This window comes from Eleutherodactylus coqui, chromosome 2 (assembly GCF_035609145.1).
Source record: "Eleutherodactylus coqui strain aEleCoq1 chromosome 2, aEleCoq1.hap1, whole genome shotgun sequence".
Classification (NCBI taxonomy): domain Eukaryota; kingdom Metazoa; phylum Chordata; class Amphibia; order Anura; family Eleutherodactylidae; genus Eleutherodactylus; species Eleutherodactylus coqui.
In genome coordinates, this window is record NC_089838.1 from 171,070,860 (window position 1) to 171,097,668 (window position 26,809).

The 26,809-nt window shown below is 43.8% G+C and overlaps 1 protein-coding gene across 1 annotated transcript in view; it reads right to left on the reverse strand.

Moving 5' to 3' along the window:
• Positions 1 to 964: 964 nt before the first annotated feature.
• Positions 965 to 26,809, reverse strand: part of ABCD2 (ATP binding cassette subfamily D member 2) — a 58,642-nt gene continuing 32,797 nt past the window's right edge. Inside the window, exons 7-10 of the mRNA XM_066589901.1 lie at positions 9,774 to 9,919; positions 5,386 to 5,470; positions 3,561 to 3,686; positions 965 to 1,895 (exon numbers count right to left, since the gene is read on the reverse strand). Of these exons, the coding sequence (XP_066445998.1) occupies positions 1,685 to 1,895; positions 3,561 to 3,686; positions 5,386 to 5,470; positions 9,774 to 9,919 (568 nt within the window). The 3' untranslated portion in view covers positions 965 to 1,684. The remainder of the gene's footprint in view (positions 1,896 to 3,560; positions 3,687 to 5,385; positions 5,471 to 9,773; positions 9,920 to 26,809) is intronic.

Sequence of the window (26,809 nt, forward strand, 5' to 3'; positions counted from 1 at the left end):
CAATGGGCAATGGACTTGGTCGTGTTTAAAGGTAATGGTGTCATCAGAAAATGACGCATTATTTTAAATGTTGTGATCTATATTTAAAAAAATCCTAAAATCTCGTAGTTTTCACACTAACCACTAAGTCTAATAATCATCTGACACTTACTGTTCTGTAAAGAAAACTTTTCAGCAGACATCTCATTATCATCATAGGCAGGATTACAATGAAAGGTAACACCTCTAATCTAAAGCTGTAGGCAGATAGCACATGGTCCATGACTGACCATAGGTGATGGTCACAGCTCACCTCCTCTCCCTCATCCTCAATGACCTACGTACAGGTCACAGAGCAGCCTAGAACACGTTCTCATAGAATTCAATGAGTCAGATCCTGTTCATTGTATAAGTGGCCCATGAGTTCTGCTCTAAAATATATCTCTAAGATATGTTAAAGGCAGCTCGGGCAAAATGGCTACCCGCATAGTTATGTAGAGCCAACAGAATGAATAATCTACAATCAGAAAATAAAAACAGATTAGAAAAATTGAAATTTTTTCACCGTCTGTTTTTTATTAGTAAAAAAAAATATAGGTGATACATTCCCTTTAAAGGAACACACTTGGCAAACCTGGTACTGTGTTATGGCCAGTGCAGGGTCTGAGGAGACAAGGCATGGCTAATCTCTTTGGTGTTCTCGGAATCCCTGTATTATGCTTTGCCCCCCAGACCCTGCACTTAGTATAAGACAGTGTATCCGTTTAACCTATAGCTTTTGTTTAAACTAAGGGGTATTATTTTTGAGCAAAGCTTTATGCTGGAACAGAACTATATATAAGTTACCTTGACATATACTCTCATCGATTCACAGAAGCATATAGTTGTGTGTGGGAAATCCGCAGTATATCACAATGCAAGCCAAGTTGATTGTATTTCAAGAAATCTCATCAACACGATGCAGAAAAAAAATCTGGTTGTCAGCTTGAAAATGAATAGACTGCTTCTCCTTCCAGCAGAATGAAGGGCAGAGAGACAGACTTACACGTACTTGTATACTTGCTAGAAAATCTAGTATGAAAGATAGGCAGGTGGAGACATAATGATAAGTCATTGTGAAGTATGTGATCAAGTACGCCACATCACATGGTCAATCTAAGCTGCATAACTATTACAATACTGTCCCTACATGTGTATTTCACCTCAATACGGTCTGTAAATATTTGATCAGTGTTGTATATTGTTGGCCAATTTTTCTCAGTGCATGGGGACTTTACTTACTGGCATTCCCTACAAAATGTTGCTTTCAGAAAAATACAATGTCAGTGCTTGCTTACTCTGCAGTGTCCTAAAGGGGGAATACAGAACTAAAGTGTGCCATGGAGACAGAGGCAAGTGGAGGAACAACCCCGAAAATTAAACATGAGCTAACTGAGCACAAGAAGGGGTTGTAAGCATGTGACCAGTGTAACGGGCCCATATAATAAATATTCTGTAAACCTGGTACTGTACATTGTCACATCTTATTTTTAAACTTATTAATGTTCTCTTTAAATATTTATTTGTTCATTGTTTTAGTCATCCTTTGAACCCAGCTTCTGCTAGCTCATCCCATGCACAGAATACATTCAATAGAAAATACATCAGTCTTTTATCTGTGCAAGCTCTTGTAAAAAATACAGTGGACCCTGACCCCTAAGCATGGTTACTCATCTTCACTGACAGTTCTAAGAACAGAGTCTTCTCCTAGGATTTTACATAGTTCATTCAACCTCAGCTGCATTTTAGGTATTCCAGCAAGCTGAGACTCAAGTCTTTGTTTCTCTTCACTTAGTGATAAACGTGTGGCGGTGTCCAGTTGTTCAAACCGCCATCCACCTTCTCCGTCAAACTGCAACAGATGAGTGTGGTATTTCCTGTACAGATATAATGGAAGCATCATTAGAGAATAATGCCAAACATTACGGACTCCACCAGCGAAATATCGCAGCGGAGTCCGCGATGGCGCCCCCCCCAAACCCCCATACACAACTTGCGGATCCGTAGCGTGAACTCTGTGTGCCGGGCTGGCGCATGCGCAGCACAGCGCATGACGTGCCGGCAGTGGCCAATGACGAGGCTGTCGGAGATGCGTATTTATGCGATACTTCCGCTGTGCTCACAGCGGGAGTATAGCGTGACGGCCAGCTTCCATTGACTACAATGAAAGCCGGCTGTATGTATTCCAGTGGCAAATAGAGCATGCCACGTTTTCTTTCATGCTGCGGAATTCCACAGCATGAACATTGAGCCATTAGGTTCAACAAATCCGGCCGTGGGCATTAGCCCTTATACTTTACTGCAATAAAACATTTCCATTGATTATAAAAAAAAAATAGAATAAGGGCTTGTTAAGATCAGCATTCAGGAGCAGGAAAATGGCTCCCCTGGCCGAATGGATCCATTTTATGACAGAACCGAACAGCACCAAATAGACCCACATTGACTATAATGTGGTCCGTTCAATTTAAAGCCAGCAGTCTGGCACTTTGCTGGAATTTACAGCATTAAATAGTGCAGCTTGCTGCTCTATTTTGTCCTTTTTTTAAAACAGAATTTAGAGTTGTGAGCCTGCGATGCTGACGTCAGCGAGCTCTAAGGGCGCATTCACACCTGGTTTATGGCTTTGCTAAGGCTTTTAGTTTTTCTGTTTTTGGAGCAGAGAAACTGCATTAAACTGATCGTTTTTTTTCCCACATTGACTTCAATGAGTTTTTGGGAAAAAAACCAAAAAGCATTCAGTTTGCTTCTGTTTTTGTTTGTTTTCTGCTTTTTTAAGTGAACAAATAATGTAGTCTGCTGTGCTATTTGTTCAGATAAAAAATGGAACCAAACGGAACAAATCAAACTGAAAGCTATTTTTTTGAAAAACCACTGAAATCAACAGGGAAAAAATGGATCTGTTTATTTTCATTTTAATTCTGTTTCTCTGCTCCAAAAACAGAACACAGATAGAAAGTCCTAACACAGGTGTGAATGGGCCGTAACAAAAACTCTTTGAACGGGACTAAATAGTGCAGTATACTGCGTGATCTGATGCATCACAAAGAAAAGGATTTTAACACAATGAAACTGAGTGAGCATTAGGTCACTACCTATAATAATGAGTCTATGTATTAAAATATGTACTCTTTCACATATCCATTTAGACAAAATTCAGCAATCCCATATACAAATAAAAAATAGTCAATGGATGAAGAGATTGTACAAAAGCATATCATCTACATTAGTTTTCTCCAACAATGCTTGTAATCTGCCATGTACAATATCTATTGACGTTCGTTGGAGAAGTAAAGCAAATATTAACTTTAAAAAATGTAACAGTGAAAGTGCTGACTGACTACAACAGTCCTTAATGCCAGTTGGAAATGTTTTAGAATTGCAGAAGATAGCTCCTCCCTTCCTATATCACTTGCAGTATGTAGGCTCAAGCTCAAAAACCTCAGGTAATGTTTACGATATACAGGTAGAACATTAATGTACGGTCCATAAATTAATGAATCTGCCCTTGGAATGGTTTTAGTAGGCCATTCATTGCTTACCAAAGAGATGGACGGTGAGTTATGGAAAGGAGGCTTATTCCAGCATCCTTCGCAGCTTGAAATATCTTTCCTTCGACATCTATGCTCACGGCACTTGTGCACTCATCCAGCAATGCATATTGTGGTCTGGTGTGAAGAAATAAAAACACACATGTAAATTTGTCTCAACTTATCATATTACAACTGTTTAACTTTTTTTAATTTAAAAGACATATCATTTTATGATTTTTAGAATTTGGAAAATTATAAATGGAAGAGTTCTCTATGCTGTGTGATATTTATAGCATACCAAGTATGCGTATATTGTAAGCTTGCCCTAGGAATACTCCGGGTTATATAAACATAATTCTAATTGCTTAAGGCAAAAAATACCCATAGGTAATATCCTCTAAAATATAAATGCTTTATCATTCAAAAATAGACAAGGACAACATCAAAAAATATTCTAAAATAAAGGGGCAAATGGTGGTAGCGATATAGTGTCGTCAACGGTTGTCAATCAGTAACATGTGGATGGCCAACTTCCATAAACCTATGTAGAAATTAGTAGGTCAGCGCCACCAGAACCCTATTAAAGGTCTAACCTATAGCCATCCCGACATGTTTCGCCTTGTGGCGTCCTCAGGGGGAGCAAAATCCAGGGCTATAGTGAGCTGAGTGCTGCATTGGTAACTCTTAAGCAGCAGAGAGGCGGAACACTCTTTTGAGTAACAAATCCAGACCGAGTGACAGAACAGCAAAAAATCATGATGTAAGAAAATCCTAATAGACAGCAAATGGTACTATAGATTGACCAATCCCATGTAAATGGCTCCACCGCTCATAGTGCGTTGCCAGAGCATGCCCAGTGCAAAGCAGGTGCGGCTGTCTCAATAGAGCGTGTGCAGGTAATTGAATGCTGCCAGCATCAACTGAGCATGCCCAAGTACTTAGAAAATATAGCAAGCGCAGATAACTCAATGGAGCGTACGCAGGCACATAAAAGAATTATTGAATTCTATCTGAAGTAACTGAAAATGCCCAATATTACAATATCCTGTACATTCTTTTATACATCTAATTACATCATTTATTATTCATTCACTTAAAGGTATTTCCAGTGAAATACAATTGATGACCTATCATCAGGATAGGTTATCAATGGTTGATTGGCCGGGGTCTGCTGCTTGGGATCCCAACCGATCAGCTGAGCGGGAGCATGCTGTAAGCGCCGATATAACACAGGGGCCGGAGCGGAAGCCTCCGCGCTGACCTCTGTATAGTGGCTGGCGCTTGTAACTGCAGGCACGGCTCTCATTGATTTCAATGGATGCTGTGTCTGCAGTTACAAGTGCCGGCCAATAAACTGAGGTCGGCGCGAAGCTTCCACTCCGACCTCTGTATATTTGGAGCAGAAGTCTCTGCACCGACCTCCCATGTAGTGGCCGGCATTTCTAACTGCAGGCATGGCTCTCAAAGAAATCAACAAGGGCCTTGCCTGCAGTTACAAGCGCCGGCCACTACACGGAGGTCCGTGCTGAGGCTTCCGCACCGACCTCTGTGTTATTGCGGCGCTGACAACGTGCTCCCGCTCAGCTGATCGGTCGGGGTCTTCAGCGATGGGCCCCCGGCCGACCAACTATTGATGACCTATCCTGATTATTGGTCATCAATTGTATTTCACTGAAAAACCCCTTTAATGTAAATAATTATGATTTGTAAAATAAACTTTCCTTCTCAGCTGACTACTAAGGGCTTCAAAGACACAACATTCACTTATCTAAGCTAAAAATAAAAATAAAATTGTATTGCAATTAATTTGCTAAATGCAACACAGTGTTCTTACTTGTGGTAGAACATTCGTGCCATACCCATCCTTTGCTTCTCACCTCCTGACAAAACGTCTTTCCAGTCAGAGACTGCATCCCAACCTGTGCAAAAATATCATACGCATTGATATCATATGCAAAAAAATAATGTTTCCATCACTCTTAGAGTTTGACTAAATGTAAACTGTCCTATAAATTAAAGGGGTTGTCTCGCGCTGAAACGAGTTTTATTTTTTTTTCCATAGGCCCCCCGTTCGGCGCAGGACAAACCCAGGGGATGTGTTAAAAAAAAAATATATATATATATATATATTACTTACCCGAATCCCCGCTCTGCGACTTCTTCCTTCACCAAGATGGCCGCCGGGATCTTCACCCACGATGCACCGCGGGTCTTCTCCCATGGTGCACCGTTGGCTCTGTGCGGTCCATTGCCAATTCCAGCCTCCTGATTGGCTGGAATCGGCACACGTGACGGGGCGGAGCTACGATGACCAGCTCTCCGGCACGAGCGGCCCCATTCACCAGGCAGAAGACCGCACAGCGCAAGCGCGTCTAAAAACGCCAGAAGAAAGCGAAATTAGACGGAGCCATGGAGACGGGGACGCTAGCAACGGAGCAGGTAAGTGAATAACTTCTGTATGGCTCATATTTAATGCACGATGTACATTACAAAGTGCATTAATATGGCCATACAGAAGTGTATAACCCCACTTGCTTTCGCGAGACAACCCCTTTAAGATTGCCTCACAAATAAATATTGATCAACTCTGTTAAAACATCTTCTCTGTCTATAAATTTTTGTTACATACTTGTTATGGTGCTTCCTGATGTTCTTTAGATTCCCTCTCAAAACATCCACCCAATGTGTCAATTGTCTGTGGTTGTAAATGCTCAGTAATTTAGTCCTTTACAGGCAGTGGAGTGATCCCTGCTATTGTGGAGGACAGCCTATAGCGATGGGTGCACTAGAAGCAGTTTCTTGGCGCCCGCCCTGGACACAATTGGGTACAATTATTATAAGCGACTCATATCCCTGAGTTCAATAAACAGGATGCTGAAGTATGTTCTATTAAGAGGCGGCACCTCTTAATAAATAAGGTGCATCACTGGCCTCCCAAACCGAAATCTATTCCAGATATAAGTTGGCACAGATTTCTACTATAATTAACATCAGTTTGTGGCATCAATTGTATTAAATCTGTGGGAGTGTTAGAAGGCCCGTCCATTTGCTAAGACCCACCCCATTTCCCTGTCATTTTCAATTCTTTGCAGTGGTCACAAAAAAGGTATATAAAGTGGCAGACAAGGCTGTTACATTTGGTGCACGGCATTACAACTGACTAAGGCCTTATTTACATGACCGTATATATGCAGCTATTGTAGCTGCGTAGAAAAATTGCGACCATCTGAAGCACTAGATTTCAATGGATTCATTCAGATGAACAATTTTTGGGCACGTAAAAAAAAATCATCTGCGACCAAAATGGAGACTGATTTTATACGCTGCGTCAAAAGACAGGTCTTGTCCTACCTTCTGCCAAGATACGCTGGAATCCCTCATAGACTTCAACGCTGGGAAAAGAAGAAAGTTTACTCTATCTAAGCATTAGTAGTCATTCTGAGGATTTCTGTTGATCGAGGGATTTCCGCGCTGCAGCGTATTTTTTTCCATCACGCAGCTGCTGCCTGTGTGAATGGCCGAGAATATGCTAATTAAGATTGGGACTTGATTGGGATTTAAGGCTAGGTTCACACGGGGCAAAACCGCTTCAAAGGTACTTTTTGGCTTCGGATTTTCTTGTGTATTTTGGCTTCTTTTTCGTCTTGGAAAATCTGCAAGCGTTTTTTTCAGCAGTGCTTTTTTTTACTTTTGCAGCGTATTTAGTACGGATTTTGCTGCGGCCATGGAGGCTATGGGCAAAAAAGTGCTGCGGAAAATCCAAAAGAATTGACATGCTGCATATTCTAAAACTGTGCCGCAGCTGCATTTCCGCACTGCGGCAGTGCAGAGAAATTCTGCCCGGTTAGAACAGCTTTTTGGCCAAACACATTTGCACTGCATGGCACTGCAAACGCAGCGGTTTTGCTGCAGTGCGGATATGCAACAGCAAACCGCAGCAAATCCGACCGTGTGAACCCAGCCTAACAGCATCATATTACACAGTTGCAAAGTTTTGCACTGAATTGTAGGCCAGTATGTGAATATTCTGAAAGGGAATGGACAACAGGGAGCCCCTTAACAAGTATGTAACAGTAATACATAGACAAAGAAGCGTTTCTTAAAAAATGATTTCAACTAAAAAGTTATATTGTCTGTGATCTAATAAGAGAGCTAATTAATATTTAGTAGAGGGACAACCCATTTGAGGCTACTCATAAACATTATATCTATGAGGGCAATCATGTGAATGCTCTCTACGTATCTTGTTTCCCAAACAATTTTTTGAGTAATGTTCTCTTATATGTCTAAAACCATACTGTTGAATGAATACAACTTGTTCTTTTTGTTCTCTGTAGAAAGATGCTTTAAATACGTTATGAAAGCGACCCCCCAGTTTCAGGACACAGTTTTGTCCCAGGACTGGAGAGGTGTATATTACCTGTAATAGTTCTTCTCTGACGCCCCTCTGATCCACCAGTTTTGGGCCCTGTTTTCACCTGTCCAAGATGGCTGCAGCAATTTTCTAACTACCTAATGCACAGTGTGCACTGCTCTATGATTGGTCAGTGCGGATCACATGAGCAGCTCTGGCCAATCAAAGAGCAGGTGTAGTGCATTAGTAGTCTAACACAACCGATGCACAATGAGGATTAGGTAGTCTGGAGATTGCTTTTGCCATCTTAGATTGCTGGAAACAGAACCCGAAACTGGTAGATTGGAGGGACGGCAGAGAAGAACAACTGCAGGTAATATATCCCCCTCTGGTCCCAGGACAGAATTTTGTCCCGAAACCGGAGGGTCACTTTAATATATTTATTTTGTAATATTGTTTACTCAAAGGTATTTATTGTTGTATGGTAGGATAATTTATTAAAGGGCCCTTTCCATATGCAGGTCACTGGCCATATGAGCATTAGTAGGAATGCTAGTTTCCAATCATTTCTCCATGCAACACATATCCAATAATCAGCCAAGAAATGTGCAAATGCTCGTTTGTCACTGGGCACATCTTTTTAGTTTGTCAGTAGCATATCCATTGTATATACAGGGGGTTTGCTGCAAACAATAATGAAAACTATGTGGGGTGAAGGATCTCACTAACGATCGCTTGTCCAAACACAGTTTAGAACATTCACGATGATTGCTAAATTAACGCTGGCTTGTGGACAAGAATCCTGCCCATGTAAAAGGACCCTAAGATTTATTCCATACACAGCGGGGATCCTTGACGAAGCACTGAAAATCTGTGTTTACCACAGAGCGCTTGAATAAGTGTGAGGATGTAGATTCATTAACTGCAATCTCCTGCAAATGCGCATTCACAATTGTTTGTATTGATTAATAATAATCTTTATTGTATAGCGCCATTTTTTCCACAGTGCTTGTGAAACTTTAAAGTTACATCTGGCTACTACCGTGTTTCCCAAAAAATAAGACACTGTCTTATATTAATTTTTAGGGGCTGTCTTATATTCAGCTGCCGGCGTCTTGGTCCCTCACGCTGGTCTCCGCGGTGCTGCGGCAGGCTGCAGTGTAATCCTCAGCGCTGACAGAATTCTCTTCTTGGTAACGGTACTTTGAATACCCCGCCTCCAGTGAGGGAGCGATGTGATTGGATCAAGCGGCAGCCAATCAGAAGCCAGCACTCGATGAACCAATCAGAAGCCAGCACTCGATGAACCAATCACAGCCATTCAGTGATGTTATTCAGTGAATGGCTGTGAATAATTGAGCACCGGTTCTGATTGGCTGGCACTTGATCCAATCACAGCGCTCGCTTTCTGGAGGCGGGGTATTCAAAGCCCTGTTACCAATAAAAGAATCCTCTGTCAGCACTGAGGATTACACTGCAACCTGCGCAAGGGACCAAGACGTCGGCGGCTAGGTGAGTATTGCTGTTTTTTTGGGGGGGTTTCCGCCTAGAGTAGCTGGGTTTTTTTTGGGGGGAGAGCTTATATTTCAAGCTCCACCACCCATGAAAATCAGTGTGGGGCTTATTATAGGGGTAGGTTTTATTTTCAGGGAAACGCGGTACCATCATTTTGTCGATAAGGCTAGCACAATCTCAATAGAAAACAAAATCCAAAAATCATGGTCTGTAGAAGCTGGCTCAGTAGAAAGAAGTGCCTGTGCTCCCATAACTTGGAAAGTAGTACAGTAAGACATTCATGGAATCTTATGACTGCAGTATAGCTATAGTAGACATTTTGATGAACCATACAGAAAAAACATGTTGTGTACCTCCTTCCCTTTGTACAATATGATTCAGATGTACAATGTCAAGAATACGCTCAAGATCTTCATCTTGATAACCTTTTTCATGCATATCATCCACTGAGTCGGGATAAATTACTTGATCCCTCAATGTTCCAATTGACATGTATGGCCTGAAAAAAACATTTGGATGTACAAAGAAAGATTGAAAATTAATAGCAACAAAACGACATGGACCACCTAGTCTGCTCTGTAGTATCTCCCTCTTATTTTAATATGTGCTTATCCCAGATATTTTGAAATTCACTTAGGCCTCCTGCACATGGGCGGAAATTCCGCGGCGGTATTTCCCGCAGAATTTTCGCCTGTGCATGCTGCCATAGGATTGCATTAGATAATGCAATCCTATGCAGACAGCCGCGGTTTGACCGTGTGAAAACTCGTGCGGTAAACAAATCGCGGCATGTTCTATTTCTGTGCGAGCCGTTGACATGCCATCTCTGCTCTGCACATGTGCAGCTGTGCGCCAGGCGGCACATCAAGTGCAGGGAGAGAAGTATAAGTATAAGGGTGAGTAGAAGTTCAATACCAGGGCACGAGTCGCATCCGACCTGGCCGTGTGCAGGCGACCTTAATGTTAATTTTCCAACCATGTTTGCTGGAAGTTTGTTCCAAGAATCTACAACTCTTTCAGTAAATAACATTTTCTGACACTGCTTTCGATCTTCCCCCCAACTCATTTTATATTGTGCCCCCTGGTGTTTGGTTTCTTATTAAAAACACTCCCCTCCTGAACTGTCATGGGATAAAGTCAGTGTGGATCGCTGCATGGCTCCGCAACTGCAGCCACGCTGATTGTGCTTGTTTTTTTCCATATTTCCTTCTGTTCACCCGGATAGGCTTTTCATAGGCCTCTTTCCCGATGCTGTCAGAATTTCAGGTGACGTCAGATTGTCAATTAATTCAGTTATTACCCACCGACAGTGATTGGAGGGGACAACCCACTTGACGCAGGGAGCCGCAGGGAGCCGTAAGAAGAGCCTGTCTAGGCACGAGGATAGTCAGTGGGCTGCAGCTGTATCCAACCCCGCCAGCTTTATCCCATGATAGGCCCTCTTTAATCTTTTAGAATTTTAAAGTTTCGATCATATTCCAGCTTTGTCCTCTTTCCTTCAAGCTATACAAATGAAGTTCTTTAAGTGTTGCCTGCTAAGTTATATGTTTAAGCCTTACTCACATGGGCGAGAATCTCACGCGGGTTCTGTGCTACATTCACACGGCCCGATATTGCTAGCCTGAGTGAATGTAGCCCTACATCACTTGTAACCAATCTCTGTTCAAAATGCACACCGTTAGCTGCAATGCTTGTGATATCTATCCTTTAACCAATTGTGAATCCAGCGGACTATTTAACCCCTTAATGACGCGTCCCTTTTTGTTTTCTATTTTCGTTTTTTCCTCCCCCCTTTTAAAAAACTGTAACTTCTTTATTTATCCATCGATGTAGCTGCATGAGGGCTTGTTTTTTGCGGGACGAGTTATATTTTTCAATGGTAGCATTTAATGTACCATATAATGTACTGAAAAACTTTAAAAGATTCTAAGTGGAGTAAAATGAAAAAAGAAAAAAACAAACTTCCGCCATCTTTTGATGCGTCTCGTTTCTACGGCGCACAAACTGCAACAAAAATGACATGACAACTTTATTCTATGGGTCAGTATGATTACTACGATACCAAACTTATATATATATATTTATTTATTTATTTATTTTTGCTGTACTACTTGTATTTTTTTTCAAAGACATTTTATTTTTTAAAATTCTTTTCTGCCACCATCATCTGCACGCAATAACTTTTATTTTTCCAATGGCATAGTTGTGCGACGGCTAATTTTTTGCGAAATGTCCTGTAGTTTGTGTTGGTACCATTTTTGAATTCATACGACCTTTTGATCACTTTTTATTGCATTTTTTTCCTGGAGACAGGGGGAACAAAAAACCTCTCTGGCGTTCTGTTTTAATTTTTCTGATGACGTTCATCAGGAAGGGTAAATAATGTGTTTTTTTGATAGATCAGACTTTTACGGACGCAGAAATACCAAATATGTGTTTTTTTTAAATTATTTAGATTCGTTTATGGTAGATATGGCAAAAGGGGTCTTTTTTGAACTTTTATTAATTTTTTTTTCAACAATTAGTAAAACTTTATTTTTACTTTCCTTTTTAGTCCCCCTAGAGCAGGGTTCCCCAACTCCAGTCCTCAGGGACAGCCAACAGGTCAAGTTTTCAGGATTTCCTCAGTGTTGCACAGGTGATGTAATTATCATCAGTGCCTCAGACATTGCCACAGGTGTTCTTACCATAAGATATCCTGAAAACATGACCTTTTGGTGGTCCCTGAGGACTGGAGTTGGGGACCCCTGCCCTAGAGGACCACAATTAGTAATGCTTTGATCGCTTCTGCAGCATGATGTAATGCTAGAGCATTATATCATACTGCAATCTGACAGGCAGTCTATCAAGCCCCCCATGGGGATGGCTTGATAGGGATACTGGCAAGACAGCCCTGGGGCCTTTCAGAAGGCCTCCGGCTGCCATGACACCTATATGGCCGTATGGGACCCCCGAACATTGTTCAGGGAATATAAATGCCGCTGTCAGAATTGACAGCAGCATTTAAAGGGTTGACAGCCCTGATCGACCGCACGGCTGATTGGAGCTGTTGCTGCCGGGTTTCCGCTGTAAAAAAAAAGCCTGCACCCGTGATGTATGATGAGAGATAGCCCTGCGATCTCTCTTCATACAAACCCTAACCCTGCAGGACATATCTGTACTTCCTATAGCGGAAAGGGGTTAAAGATTACAGTGCTTATTCTATGAGGAATATTATTTCTTGTTAAATTCAGCCCATTATGATAAACATTTTTCTATTTACACATATTCCAGGAATAAAGTTCGAATAGCGCCACCTGCAGTTTCTACTGTGTCCGCCTCTGTAAATGTTCAGAGGTGATTACACATGCTCAGTCTTGCTTGTCTCTCTGCTCCACTGCAGATGTGGTGGTGGGGGGAATCTCTGGTGTGCAGGGCAGCTGCATCTGAAGCTGCAGGTCCTTCCCTGCTTGTTAGAGGAGATGATAGGCAATTGCAGTAATGCTGCCTCACTCTTATCACTTGCTCAGTATTGCCTCTAAAAAGCAGAGATAAAGCTGCAGCTTCAGAAACAGCCACTCAGTACACCAAGGAGCCGTCCACATACCTAGTTGAGCAGAGAGAGAAACAAGACTGAGCATGTGTGACCATCTCACAATATTTATGGAAGTGGACACAGAATAGAAACAGCAGGTGGCAGTATTCTAACATTAGTCCTGGAATATCTTAGGACATAAACCTTTTTAATAAGTGTAAATACAAAAATGTTTATCACTACGAGCTGGATTTACCTAGAAACAATATATTTCATTGGACCTTCAATAACTTATTTATGAGCTCTTCATATAGAGCTGTATCAAAGGCTTTACTGTAATAGCGATTTCCCTTCGACATCATGACAGCATACATCTGGAGGTTGCTCACCTGCTGACCTGATGGGACAGGAAAAGGCAGAGCATAAAAGAAATCTCCCCTCCACCAAACACCAGTGCTTTTCCTGTCCCTTCAGGACAGCAGCGGCAGAGCTCCAGCGATGCTGTCCCATGCCGGAGGTTCCAGGGCTTACCATTGAGCGGCGGCATCTCTCCTGGCAGCCCCGGTTGCCCCAGTGGGAAGTACCTCATCTGGGAGCTAACCGGGGACTGCGTGGGCCTGGGTCCAAGTACGGGCTTTCCGGCACCACTGTGGCCGTCATTTAGGCGGCGGCCGCCATCTCTGTGTCCAGGGCCGAGCAACGGAATTCCTCAAGGGGGCGTGGCTTCGGCAGAGCACCGGGAGTGACGTGGTGACGTCAGACGCTCCGCAAGTGGGTGTGGCCTATCGGAAAGTGGGCGTGGTCTAGCGCGGCTGGCGCCGGATTCAATTTTTAAAGCTCCTCTGCACTAGGGAAGCAGCTGGTGTTTCTTCACGCCGGGGAATCGATCCTAAGTACAGGAGTTGATCCCACAAGCGCAGGATGTTGGCCAGAGAGGACCCAGAGAATTTCCAAACTGTAAGTGGTCCAGTGGGCCAACCTACAGACACCTGCACTACATACACTTCCTTACTAACAGAGTTCTCCCTTGTCATTTCATGACAAGGACACTCAAAAACCTAGGAAGGCTAGGAGGAGGAGTATAAAGTGTCCAGTGTGCTTGGCCAAACTCGACGACTCCTACACCAAAACATTATGTGCCGTTTGTTCTGCAAAAGTTCTGCAGGAGGAAAAATCTTCCCTTATGTCCGAAATTCGGTCGGTCGTCCGGGAAGAAGTTCAGTCCTCCCTCTCAGACCTCCAACCTGGGCCCTCAGGGGTTACACGAAGGTCTGCTCCGGCTGTGTCAGAGTCCGACTCTGACATGGCGGAAGATTTGGAGTTTGATAATCTTGGGGAAGTGTTGCAGGAGGAGAAAAAGTACCTTTTTTCCACCGCTGACATGGATCAACTTTTAAAAGCTGTACGTAGAACCATGCAGGTGGAGGAAGATGTGCAGCAACCCCGCACGGCGCAAGACGATATGTTTGCGGGATTGCTTCCACAACGGAAATCTTCGTTTCCTGTAAATGCCACACTCAAACAACTAATCCTGAACAAGTGGGATTGTGTGGATCAGGCTCCGCTAATCCCTAGGGAGTTCAAGGAGCGCCTTTTATTTGCGGGAGACGAGGTGGCGTTTCTGGACGAAACGCCGAAAGTAGATGCGGCTATCGCTATGGTGTTCAGGAAGTCTGGATTACCATTTGAAGATACGTCCCACTTAAAGGACTCCTGGGACAATAAAGTGGACATGACCATGCGTAAGGCCTGGTCCACGTCCAGCCTTATTATAAAATCCAATATCGTGGCCACTTCTGTGGCTCGCTCCATGGCGGTCTAGCTGGATCAGCTCGCGTCCCTAATTGACCAAAAAGCCTTCAGGGAAGAGTTTGCGAGCGGCATCCCTCTGCTACAGATGGCCACGGGGTTTCTGGCGGATCCCTCTATGGAAACGGTCTGCTTCGGAGCTCGCATGGCAGCCCTATCCAACACCACCAGAAGGGCAGTCTGGGTAAGAGAGTGGTCGGGGGACTTAACATCCAAAAACAAGCTGTGTACCCTACCCTTTCGGGGCGCACGCATTTTTGGACCGGACCTGGATCGCCTGCTGGAAAAAGCAGCTGACAAGAACCAGGGACTGCCAGCCATCAGACCGCCCAAGAGACCCTTCCCTCCACGTCCCTCGTCTACATATGCTGGGAAAGGGAAGACCGGAAGATGGTCTTATCCGAAGGGTGGAAGGGGTAAGACTCTTATTGTTGTCCGTCAGCCAGCATCTTTGTGCCCGGTGGGCGGTAGACTGGCTCGTTTTGCCACTAGTTGGCGTAACATAACGACTAACGAGTGGGTGCTACACCTGGTGGCGGAGGGGTACAAGATCGAACTAGAACCTCGCCCCCCTGACAGATTTATTGTAACCTCAATCCAGTCTCCAGGCCTAGAGCAGGCTCTGTTGAGAGGTGTACAGAACCTGCTGGATCTTGGCGCGGTTATCCCCGTCCCCAAGAAGGAACGGGGGAAGGGATTTTATTCCCCCCTTTTTCTGGTTCCCAAACCAGATGGCTCCCACCGCACAATAATTAACCTCAAAGAACTGAATAAATTCATTGAGTATAGGAAATTTAAAATGGAGACTATCAGAACTGCAACTCCCCTAATTGCCAGGGATAATGTAATGGCTGCAATTGACCAAAAGGATGCTTACTTTCACATCCCTATTTACGCCAACTCGCAAAAGTTCCTGAGGTTTGGGCTGAGAATGGAAGGGGAAATCTGTCACTTTCAGTTTATTTGCCTCCCATTTGGAATTTCCTCTGCTCCACGGATTTTTTCCAAGGTGGTGATAGAAATGGTTGCCTTTTTGCGCAATCGTGGTATTATTATCGTCCCCTACTTGGACGACTTCCTGTTGGTGGCAGATTCCCCGACTATTCTGAGGTCACACTTGGGTTCCACGCTTCAACTGTTTAAGGACCTGGGTTGGATTATTAATGATCTAAAATCCAACATGGAACCAGAAACCAGGAAAAAATTCCTGGGAGTCATTATGGATTCCAGTCTCCAAAATTCGTCCCTTCCTCCTCTAAGGAAACTGCTTATTTTAGAGGAATGTTCCACTCTCTATAAAAAATCTAGAGTAACAGTAAGAGACGCAATGCGGATCTTGGGGCTAATGACTTCGTGTATTGGTGTGGTTTCCTGGGCCCAGTTCCATAGTCGCGGTCTCCAGTCACTAATCCTTCAGAATTGGGACAAATTACAGTCCTCACTTGACCAGACAATCTCTATTTCTGCTAAAGCCAGATCTTCACTCCGCTGGTGGTTGTCATCGGACAACCTGTCACGGGCATCCAAATGGAACTTGGACCCTGCAATAATAATCACAACAGATGCCAGTGCCAAAGGATGGGGGGCCCACTTTGAAGGCGGTCATAGACAGGGTACTTGGGACGCTCATGAGAGATCTGGTTCATCTAACTTTAGAGAACTTAATGCGGTGTGGAAATCCCTACGTAGCCTGCAATCGCTCTTAGGGATGAAGCATGTGAGGATCTTTTCAGATAATATGACGACAGTGTCACTCATTCGCCACCAGGGTACCACCAGGAATCCTCTACTGCAGCAGTTGGCGGGAAGGATCCTTCAGTGGGCGGAACTCACAACCAAGTCACTGTCGGCCTTTCACATAAAAGGAGCCAAAAATTCAGCCGCGGACTTTCTAAGCAGGTAGAAAGTGGGAACTCCATCCCGAGGTGTTCAGCCTGCTTGTGACGAAATGGGGGGTACCAGAAATAGACCTATTTGTGTCAAGCGCAAATACCAAGTGCCGGCTTTTCTTTTCCCGAGGCGCGGAGAAACAGGCCTTGGGCACGGACGCTCTCTCTCACCCCTGGGTTTGGGACTTAGCGTATGCTTTTCCCCCTTTACCATTAATTCTGCTCCTACTAAGGAAATTACTGCGGTCAAGCCTGTCAGTAATTCTGGTAGCACCCTATTGGCCCAAAAGACCTTGGTTTCCCCTCCTGAGATCTCTGTCAGTAGGAGAGCCTTTCCACCTTCCACCAAGACTGGACCTATTGCTGCAGGGCCCTCTTCTTTACCCGGAGGTTCACAAGTTCAGGCTTACGGCCTGCATCTTGAACGGGTAAAATTTTTGGGGAAGGGTCTTTCTCCTAACGTAATTTCCACTATTAGCGAGAGCCTTAAACCCTCGACAAAAAAGATCTATTCCAAAGTCTGGAAAAAATTCTCAGAGTGGATGGGCCAGGACATCCAGCAGTTAGCCAGACATCCGTAAAATCCTAGATTTTCTCCAGGCGGGCCTGGATAAAGGGTTGAGTCTGAATACCCTCAAAGTCCAAGTTGCGGCTTTGGGGGCATTCTTTGATCTCGCGCTTGCGGAGCACAGGTGGATTAGGGGATTTCTTAGAGGGGCAAGTAGATTGCATCCATTTACAAGGCTTACGGCACCCCCCTGGGATCTGACCATAGTCCTTCAGGCCTTCTGCGATCCCCCATTTGAACCTATTAGAGATCTATCCATCGCCTTGCTGACGTATAAGGTAGCCCTCCTTGTGGCAGCCACGTCGGCTAGACACGTGGGTGAAATCCAGGCCCTCTCACGAAGGGCCCCATATATGACTATTCACCCAGACAAAATAGTATTTTCTTTAGACCCGTCCTTTCAGCCTAAAGTCTTGTCAGATTTCCACAGAGGCCAGCCAATAGTTATTCCAGCCTTCTGCCAAGATTTCAAAAACGAAAAGGAGCAGAAGCTCCATAATCTAGATGTCAAAAGAGCTGTACTAGCGTACCTTGAGGCAACGGAAAGTTTCAGAAAGACTGATAAACTTTTCGTTCAATTTCAGGGGCAGGCCAAAGGAAGGGCCGCTTCTAAAGATGCGATCGCCCGGTGGCTCAGGAGAGCTGTCCAGGAGGCTTACAAGGCCAAGGGCATCCCTCCTCCAGAAGGATTGAAGGCCCACTCGACGAGAGCGGTGGCATCTTCTTGGGCAGAAAGAGCGCACGCGTCAATCGAGCAGATTTGTAACGCAGCCACGTGGACTTCTGGCCATACTTTTATTAAACACTACAGGCTGGAGGCTGTCATGATGTCGAAGGGAAAACGGGAATTTTTCTTACCGATAATTCCCTTTCTTGAAGGCATCATGACAGCATACGGGCTCCCCCCCCCTCCCCCTACCGACATGGTTACCCTTGTTTTGTCTAACACATGAGGTAATGTGTATGCTTATGTTTCTTTGTCTGAGGTGTGTGATGTCAATAAAAACACACCTTCTAGTTAAGTATTCTGTCACTGTGGTTATTTGGAACGCACTGGTGTTTGGTGGAGGGGAGGTTTCTTTTATGCTCTGCCTTTTCCTGTCCCATCAGGTCAGCAGGTGAGCAACCTCCAGATGTATGCTGTCATGATGCCTTCAAGAAAGGGAATTATCGGTAAGAAAAATTCCCGCTATTCACAGCACCACCTTCATCCAATACTTTTGTGACAAAGAGAAATCAATGAGAACAGTTTGACATGACATACATGTAATGACATATGGTATAAGAGGTTATTCTCACACTACAAAACATTAACTGCTATGATCTTTTGGGATACTTTACACATATAATTGACGGACTGAACAATATGGTTATAAAAATTAGCTTTCGCTGTACTCCTTCAGTGTTTTTCTCAGCAAACATCTTATTTAATATTAACCAATCATAACAAAAGCATCCAGAATGGAGAGCAGTAAAAGGAATTGAGCTTTTTATTAATAACCGTGATGAAAGTTTCCTTTTCATAAAGTTTGGGAATTTACATGACAGCTAAAATGTGATCCTCGTTATGGACTGTGAAAGGGTCCAACGTTTCTGTACACTTTTTTTATACAAAGTCCTGCAGTAAGTATGCACTGGTCTAAGAGACATAAGGACAATGATGACACCAGGTAAATGTACCTGCATCAATATACAAATGTGGTCCCATCAAAAGTGGGAAGGAAAAAGTGAAAACAGACTAAAATTGGAATTCTTTTTGTCACATGTGCAAGGGTTTTTACACAGTATGGGACAGTGTGACATATCTTTTTCCAACAAATCTGCTATGTGTCAACATATGGTTGTTCCTCATCTCTTTGATCATCATTGAAATACAGTAGAATGTGACAGCTAATTACGGCCCTGTCCACATCCAGTTAAGCACCTACATTGAAAGTATACATTGGGCCGATTTTATTTCTGTATACCTTTTGTATGGAATAGCTTACCATTCCATACCACAAAAAGAGTATACTGACATATACTGGCTCAATGGAGGCTACACTCCAAACAGGACCTCTTAACATGATGTAAAAGCTGAAGCATACTGATATACGTGACAACTAAATACTAATTAAGGCAGACTAAGTTAGTAATTTAGCCAAGTATTTCATTTGCCATGTATTTATGAAACGGGGCCTCTTTCACATGGCTGTAGGCGTTTTTACGTGCGCCCGACGACACCGTAAAAACAGATAAATGGGCGCACAAGTGTAACGTTTGTGCGCCTGTTCAGACGGCACGGGCCCCGGCGCATATATGCCGAGGCTGTAAAGCCAATGCCTCCCCTTTCCTCCCTCTCGCCGGCTCACCTCCTCTCTCCTCTGGCTGTTTGCAATGGGAGTGGATGGGATGGGTGTGGAGCTAAGTACCCACTCCCTCTCCTTGTCCGCAGCTAGCAATGGGATGGGTTTGGAGCTTAGCTCCACCCCTCCCATTGCAAACAGCCGGAGGGAAGGAGAAAGGAGGAGAGAAGTGGGAGGAAGTTTAGCCGTCACGCTGCTTAACTCCCTCCCACCTCTCTTCTCCGGCTGCTGTCATTAGCTCCTGTAGGAGCCGATGCAGCGGCTGACGTATTCTGGCCGGAAAGATAGTTCCAGGACTATCTTTTTGGCCCAGCGCTATATTGGCCAGGCCGGGTGCTTTTACGCCGTGGGAATACGGCTATGTGGTCTGATGCATTAGTATCAAATGCATCAGATCGTAGTATATATCGGACGGCCGTGAAAACGGCGCCCGATATACGCTCATATGAAAGAGCCCTCCGTTACATTATTTCTACTTTCAGTGAACTTTTTAGTTTTTGCATGAATAATCGCATGTCACTTGGGCGGGCCAAGCTGAAGTGCCGGGCACAGCCACAGCCGTGTATTTTCACAACAAAGTTGTCAGGAGGCAGCAAGAATTCATGTGCTCCATCCACCGTAAAATTAAACTTTTAATATAAGTGAAAACAAAAATGGAAACAAGTCTTGATTCCTGATAAAATCAGAAATTCAGCCTCCTAGTTTTTGATTTTTAATTAACTACATACCAGCACAAGAATGCCTCAGATTACTTTAACTTGGTAGCAATACCCTACAATTATAAAGAACAGCAGCTAGCTGAAATTACTTTTTTGGATGTATCTATTTTTCACCAATTTTCGATATTTTGAGCCGTGCTACTACCTAGTGGTTTCAGCTACCTTAGGCCAACCAAGCTCACAAGACCAGGTTGGATTCCATATGTGAGAAGCTCGCAGCGGATTCTGGCAGTGAGCCCGGCTGGTGACTACAGTGCGTAATTGTAGTACATTTGACCACGTATGCACGCAGGCGGTCATGCGCAGAACAACTTTTTTTTGGTTTGTATTTCCTGCACCATCGCTTATGATATGCATGGGCTGCAGATTCCACTGTAATATAGAACATGCTGAGTTTTATTTTGGATTATGCAATTCCAACCGCTAATGTAAGTGAAACTGGGTAATCCAATATATTAGATTGAACTGCATATTACCATATATCATATGATCGCGGAATCCACAATTTAAAACCGGTCATGTGAGACCGGCCTAAATTGGAATGTTTTTCCTTATTAGCAGTTGTTTCCTTTTTTTTATTTACATTTATATTACAAATTAAAGGGGTTGTCCCGCGGCAGCAAGTGGGTCTATACACTTCTGTATGGCCATAATAATGCACTTTGTAATGTACATTGTGCATTAATTATGAGCCATACAGAAGTTATAAAAAGTTTTTTACTTACCTGCTCTGTTGCTAGCGTCCTCGTTCCCATGGAGCCGACTAATTTTCGCCCTCCGATGGCCAAATTAGCCGCGCTTGCGCAGTCCGGGTCTTCTGCTTTCTTCAATGGGGCTCCGTGTAGCTCCGTGTAGCTCCGCCCCGTCACGTGCCGATTCCAGCCAATCAGGAGGCTGGAATCGGCAATGGACCGCACAGAAGAGCTGCGGTCCACGGAGGAAGAGGATCCCGGCGGCCATCTTCACTGGTAAGTATAGAAGTCACCGGAGCGCGGGGATTAAGGTAAGCGCTGAGCGGTTTTTTTTTAACGTCCCTGCATCGGGGTTGTCTCGCGCCGAACGGGGGGGGGGGGGGGGGGGGGGGTTGAAAAAAAAAGAACACGTTTCGGCGCGGGACAACCCCTTTAAGTTTTACGGTGGATGGAGCACATGGATAATTTTTGTTTCTTCCTGGCAACTTTGTTGTGAAAGTAACACAAATAGATATCAGAAAAAAGATCCTGCACTCAAGGAGTAAGGGTAGAAAGTGTGAAGAAACTCCACTGAGTTTCTTCACACTTTCTACCCTTACTCCTTGAGCGCAGGATCTTTTTTCTGATATCTATTTGTGTCACTTTTTATCTGGGGGAGCTCTGATGTTCAGAACCACCAGTCTCTCTGCAGCTCTCCTTTTGATATCAAGAGGATTGAAGTGAGCCAGGAGAAGATACAGTATTGTTGCCCTAAACTTGGCATTTGCTATTTGGCATTGTCTTCCTTGTTAGTACCAGCTTCCTGAGGCGCACTCTATATATCCTTTGCATTGTTGTGAAAGTAGTTATCCTATCCAGCACATCTTCCTGGGCCAATTTCTTTCAGTGCTTACATTTGTTTGTTTGGCACTGAGCCTGGATAAATCATGTAGGTGCGGTGGCACCTAAAGTCTGCTGCCCTTTAGTGGTCCATAGGGGACTACCAATCATACTTTGATGGCCAAAAATCCCTTTTACCCGTCCCACCTCATGATGTACATGTACATCATGTTATGGAAGTGGTTCCAGTGAAATGCTGTACGTGTACAGTATATAGAAGGTGAAGGGTCAGGAGCTGAGCCCATGCCTTCCACAGTGGGAGCTGGCTGTAACTGACAGCCGGGGGTCCTGCTGCAACAGCAGGGATCGCAGAGAACACCAATCCTTGCCATTAACTCCTTACATGCTGCAATATTGATCGCGGCATGTCTGAGGTTAACCGATGTCACTGGCCCTTTGCAAACCAATTGTGAAGGGTCGATGGGTTGCCATGGCAACCAGATGCCAATCTATGGCCTCCGGCTCTGTCATGGCTTCTAGTTTGAAGAAATACAGATAATACACTGCGAACATGCAAGCCTCTATACAGCTCTCTCCATGGAAAAATAAAAAAGTTTAAAATGTTGGAATGCAGCACATCAAAAGAAAATATTTTAAAAAAAGATTTTTTTATTATGCAAAGTGGAGAAACCTAAAATATATATAGTTTTAGTATCATCTTAAACATACTGTCCCTAAAAGAAAAGTTATCATGCCATTTAGGTGAAAACCGTAAAAAAATAACGTGTTCTTTCATCTTGCCCATCCCCTCAAATTAATAAAAGTTAAACAATATATTATAGGTACCCCAAATGGTACCAATAAAAACTACAGTTTGCCGCATAATGAACAAGCCCTTATATGGCTATGTCAACAGAAAAATCAAAAAGTTATGGCTTTTGAAAAGTGGAGATGAAAATTCAAGTACCAAACTAGGATGAGTTATTTATCTAAATATATACATTGTCATAAATATTTCTAACATAGTCATAGTATTAAAATAAAATAAGCACATCTGTGGTATAAATTAATGGAATGCCCCAAAGACTTGTATTTGTACCTTGCTAATATTAATTATATTTCTAATTAAACAGAAAGAATAACAGATGGACTAATTCAGAAGTCTTATTGCTAGACAAAAAAAGATTTGTCATGCAACACATATTGATCCAAAAGAGGAAATGAAAGAAGTCGACCTAAGCAGCAGTAAGAAGGATTACATTGTATCTCGCTAAGCCTGCTCACACTGAATTGGTCCAGTCTGTTAATGCACAGTTCACACAACCTTTCTCACCATGCCAAATGCAAGTCCAAAGAAGATGTAGAAAAATCTGCTAAGGGTGCATTCAGACGAGCGTGTTTATGTGCACACATAATCATGCGTCTATTAGAACCATTGGTTCCCTATGGTGTGTTCACATGTCCGTGTGTTACAGGTGTGCATATGCACGAACCTACAAAACATAGGACATGTGTGCACCATAGGTCCATAGTGCGTGTCAATATTTCCCGAGCACCTCAGGGAAATTGAGCGCTCAGCTAATCAGACGCAGCCCTTTCAGCAGGCGGGGATTTTAAAGTTTAAGAAGTTTAAGAACTTCAGTACAGTTCCGGGACCCAAGCGGCTAGACGCGCCTGAGCCCCGGCAGCGGCGGAGAGTTGAGTATGTATTTTTTTATTTTTTTTTTACACCAGATAGCCCTTCCCTGAAAATCACTGCAGGGGTTGCTGGCAGACCCTTGCTTTCAATGAGGCCGCCGGCAGCAGCCACGGCCTCACTGAAAGCAATGCTGCACAGACCTGCATTCATGTGTGTTTGTGGATGTACGCGGGTGCGCCAGTTTTGTGTGCACCTATGTTCACACTGGCACACGCTCATGTGAATGCACCCTAAGAGTCTTTTTACCACTTCCAAGGGTATTATCTATTTACAGATACAAATGTTAATGTGGTTCTCTATGATATATCTTTTTTTTACTCAGCTGCCTTTTCTGGAAGAATATAAGGGCTCATGTCCACGGGCAAAATAAGAATTAAAATCCGCAGCGGATTTTAACTCTTCTCCCGCGCGCGGATCCGCACCCCATAGGGATGCATTGACCACCCGCTGGTAGATAAATACCCGCGGATCGTCAATAAAAGTGATTTTAAAAAAAATGGAGCATGAAAAAATCTGGACCATGCTCCATTTTCGTGCGGGTCTCCCGCGGGGACGGCTCCCGCGGGCTTCTATTGAAGCCTATGGAAGCCGTCCGGATCCGCGGGACACAAAAATCTGATTTTACTCACACGCTCCGGTTCTTCTCTTCGCCGCGGCGCCATCTTCTCTCAGTCGCGGCCGGATCATTTTGCTTCGGCCCGGCGCATCATCACCGACGTCATCATGCACATCCGCCGAGCCGAAGAAAGAAGATCCGGCCGCGACGAGAGAAGATGACGCCGCAGCGAAGGAAGTATCCGGAGCGTGTGAGAGGTAAGTTAATTATGATTTATTCCTATTTTCAGCGCTCATGTCCGCGGGGCAGAAGGGACCCGCTGCAGATTCTACATGGAGAATCCGTAGCGGGCCTGATTTTCCCCGTGGACATGAGGCATAAGGGCTTTGCAATATAGTGTTTGTGTCCTTTGTATTGCAGAATATAAATGGGTGGAGCATGTGCAGACTTGAGCACTGCTGCAATATTTACAGGCAATGTTTCTGCATTTCTTTTTAGTTTTCTTCATGAATAGAAGTTCATTAACCTGAAATTCTCGAACTATTCCTTGATGCTTCTGCCAAGATTGCATCAACCCAATAACAGGCATCAATCAAAGAAAACAAAAATCCGATATGGGATATTAAGACACATGACAAAAATGAGTTTCAAAATGACATTCAGCAATACTCTCAGAGGCACAGGCGTGGAAGACAGAAATCCAGATGACTTTCTTTCTAAAGGGTAAATGACACTGCCTCCTAATTTTAAAGGGGGTTTTCCGTGCTAAAATGTCTCCTCCATGTCAAAAACGTAATAAATAGCTGATACCTATCTCTACCTGCTCCTCACAAGTCTCCCACCGGCGGCTCTGGGTTTCCTGGCTGATGAAATGTTTATAGGCTGCAGGCTGATCGTTGAGTTCTGTCAGTTGCTGCAGTAGCCTGTGAGGCCCGTACACAGGCAGCTGCAGCCTGTAAACATTACGTCAGCGAGGGGATCCGCAGTGGCCAATGGGGGACTCGTGGGGAGTAGGGAGAGATAAGGATCATCTAATTATTAAGTTTCTGCCATTGGGGGCGGGGGAGAGGAGTGCATTTTAGGTTTAGAGGAGCAGGCAGGTAGCATGGTCACGTGAAGCCAGACTTCGCTACACAGGAATGACAGCAGTAGGTTTAGAGGATCAGGCAGGTGGGGGAGCTTGACTACAGGCAGAGAGCACAATAATGTCACAAGGAGAGGGTGGAAGAGCCAGGCTTTATAGGGAGTCTGATCATGGAATAGGGTGGAGCCAATCAGGAACTGGATCACGAACAAGAAACAAGGATGCAACAAAGGAGCTTATCCAGAGAGCTAGATAACTCAACAGGAAGAGCCACCACCTGGAGCACATGAGCTTGAGTCCTGACAGCTACTGAGTAAAGAATGAAACCACTATTCACAAGGAAATGGGGCAAAAGTTCAGTGAACACACCAGCATCATATTCACATTTAAAAGTAGAGATACACTCCCTTGGCCAGCTGTAAAGACAGATTTATTGGTCTACCTTTCTAGGTTTTGCATATTGTTAATTGAGTGTCGGTGTGCCAGCTTGTGCTCCTGGTTATTGTGCTACTATGCACTGACAGGAGCACAACTCTGCAGGTGTTGGTTGATTTGGCTGGCTGTGATGTGGATTAGCCTAGCCAGCCAATCACCATGGGTCTGTCCTCATATATTCTAGCCTCTCTTCTCTGAGGGCGCTGTCCTGATATCATTTGGGTTTGAGCATGCATGCTGGTGGGATCTCTGTCTGTTTGCCTCTTGTCTGAATCCAGTTCTATTCATACCTGTCATCTGTTTAGCTTTATGTCATGTCTGAATTATGTCCTAAACCCTGTCTTGTCTGAACTCCATCCAATAGGCTGTTCTAGGCAGGGTTTGCAAGATCAAATTTGGTTAAGGGCAGCATTCTCATGTTACCATTATTTGCCCTAACTTGTGTTTCTCGAGTTTTGTTGATTTAATATGTTTACCTTGGTCCACTGTGGACATTAATTATGTTTTGGTCTTACGTGCTGGTGACATTTGGGTAGGACGTCATACTTGAACCCAGCACAAAAATAATACTTAGGTTGGAACAAGCTATATTTATCACTGATTAACAACTTTTGTCCTGCTCAAAAGTGAAGGTAGGCAGAGATTTTATGATTTCTACATGTCAGCCATTGCTAAAGAAGACTACTCCAGGGGTAGAGACCTTGGAATTTCCTGTGGGCAATGCTTTCTTGCGGGGGTTAAGGATGAATAAATCACCTATCCTCCGCATCCTAGTGTAGCCCTACACCAAATGTGTAACTGACCTAGAGGGTCTCCTGTTAGCCATCCTTACCCCCACTATTCACAAGAACATGAGTTTCAAAGCTAGGACCTGTCCTGTAGATGGATGATAAATATTCCAATTTTGGGAGAAAAATCCCTTGTAATGTTGTTCTGATTCCATTAGACTCCTGGTCAGTATAAATATATCCATGTACAATAATTTACTCTTCCTTATCATTAATTTTGGAATATTTGAATGCACTATGTGAATATGATTTTTATAAATTTCATCCACTACAAAAAATCTTTACACACAGCAGCTATACATAAGCAAAATTGCTTCCTTACCCAATATAAACATATTAACCCCTTAGTCACCACCAATATGTCTTTTTTACAGTGGTTGCTAAAGGGCCTTATTCCAATACATAGGCCTTGCACAGCGCCAAAAAGCAAGAAGGGGAAAAATCCAAAATACCCTATTAACACAAAGCCTTA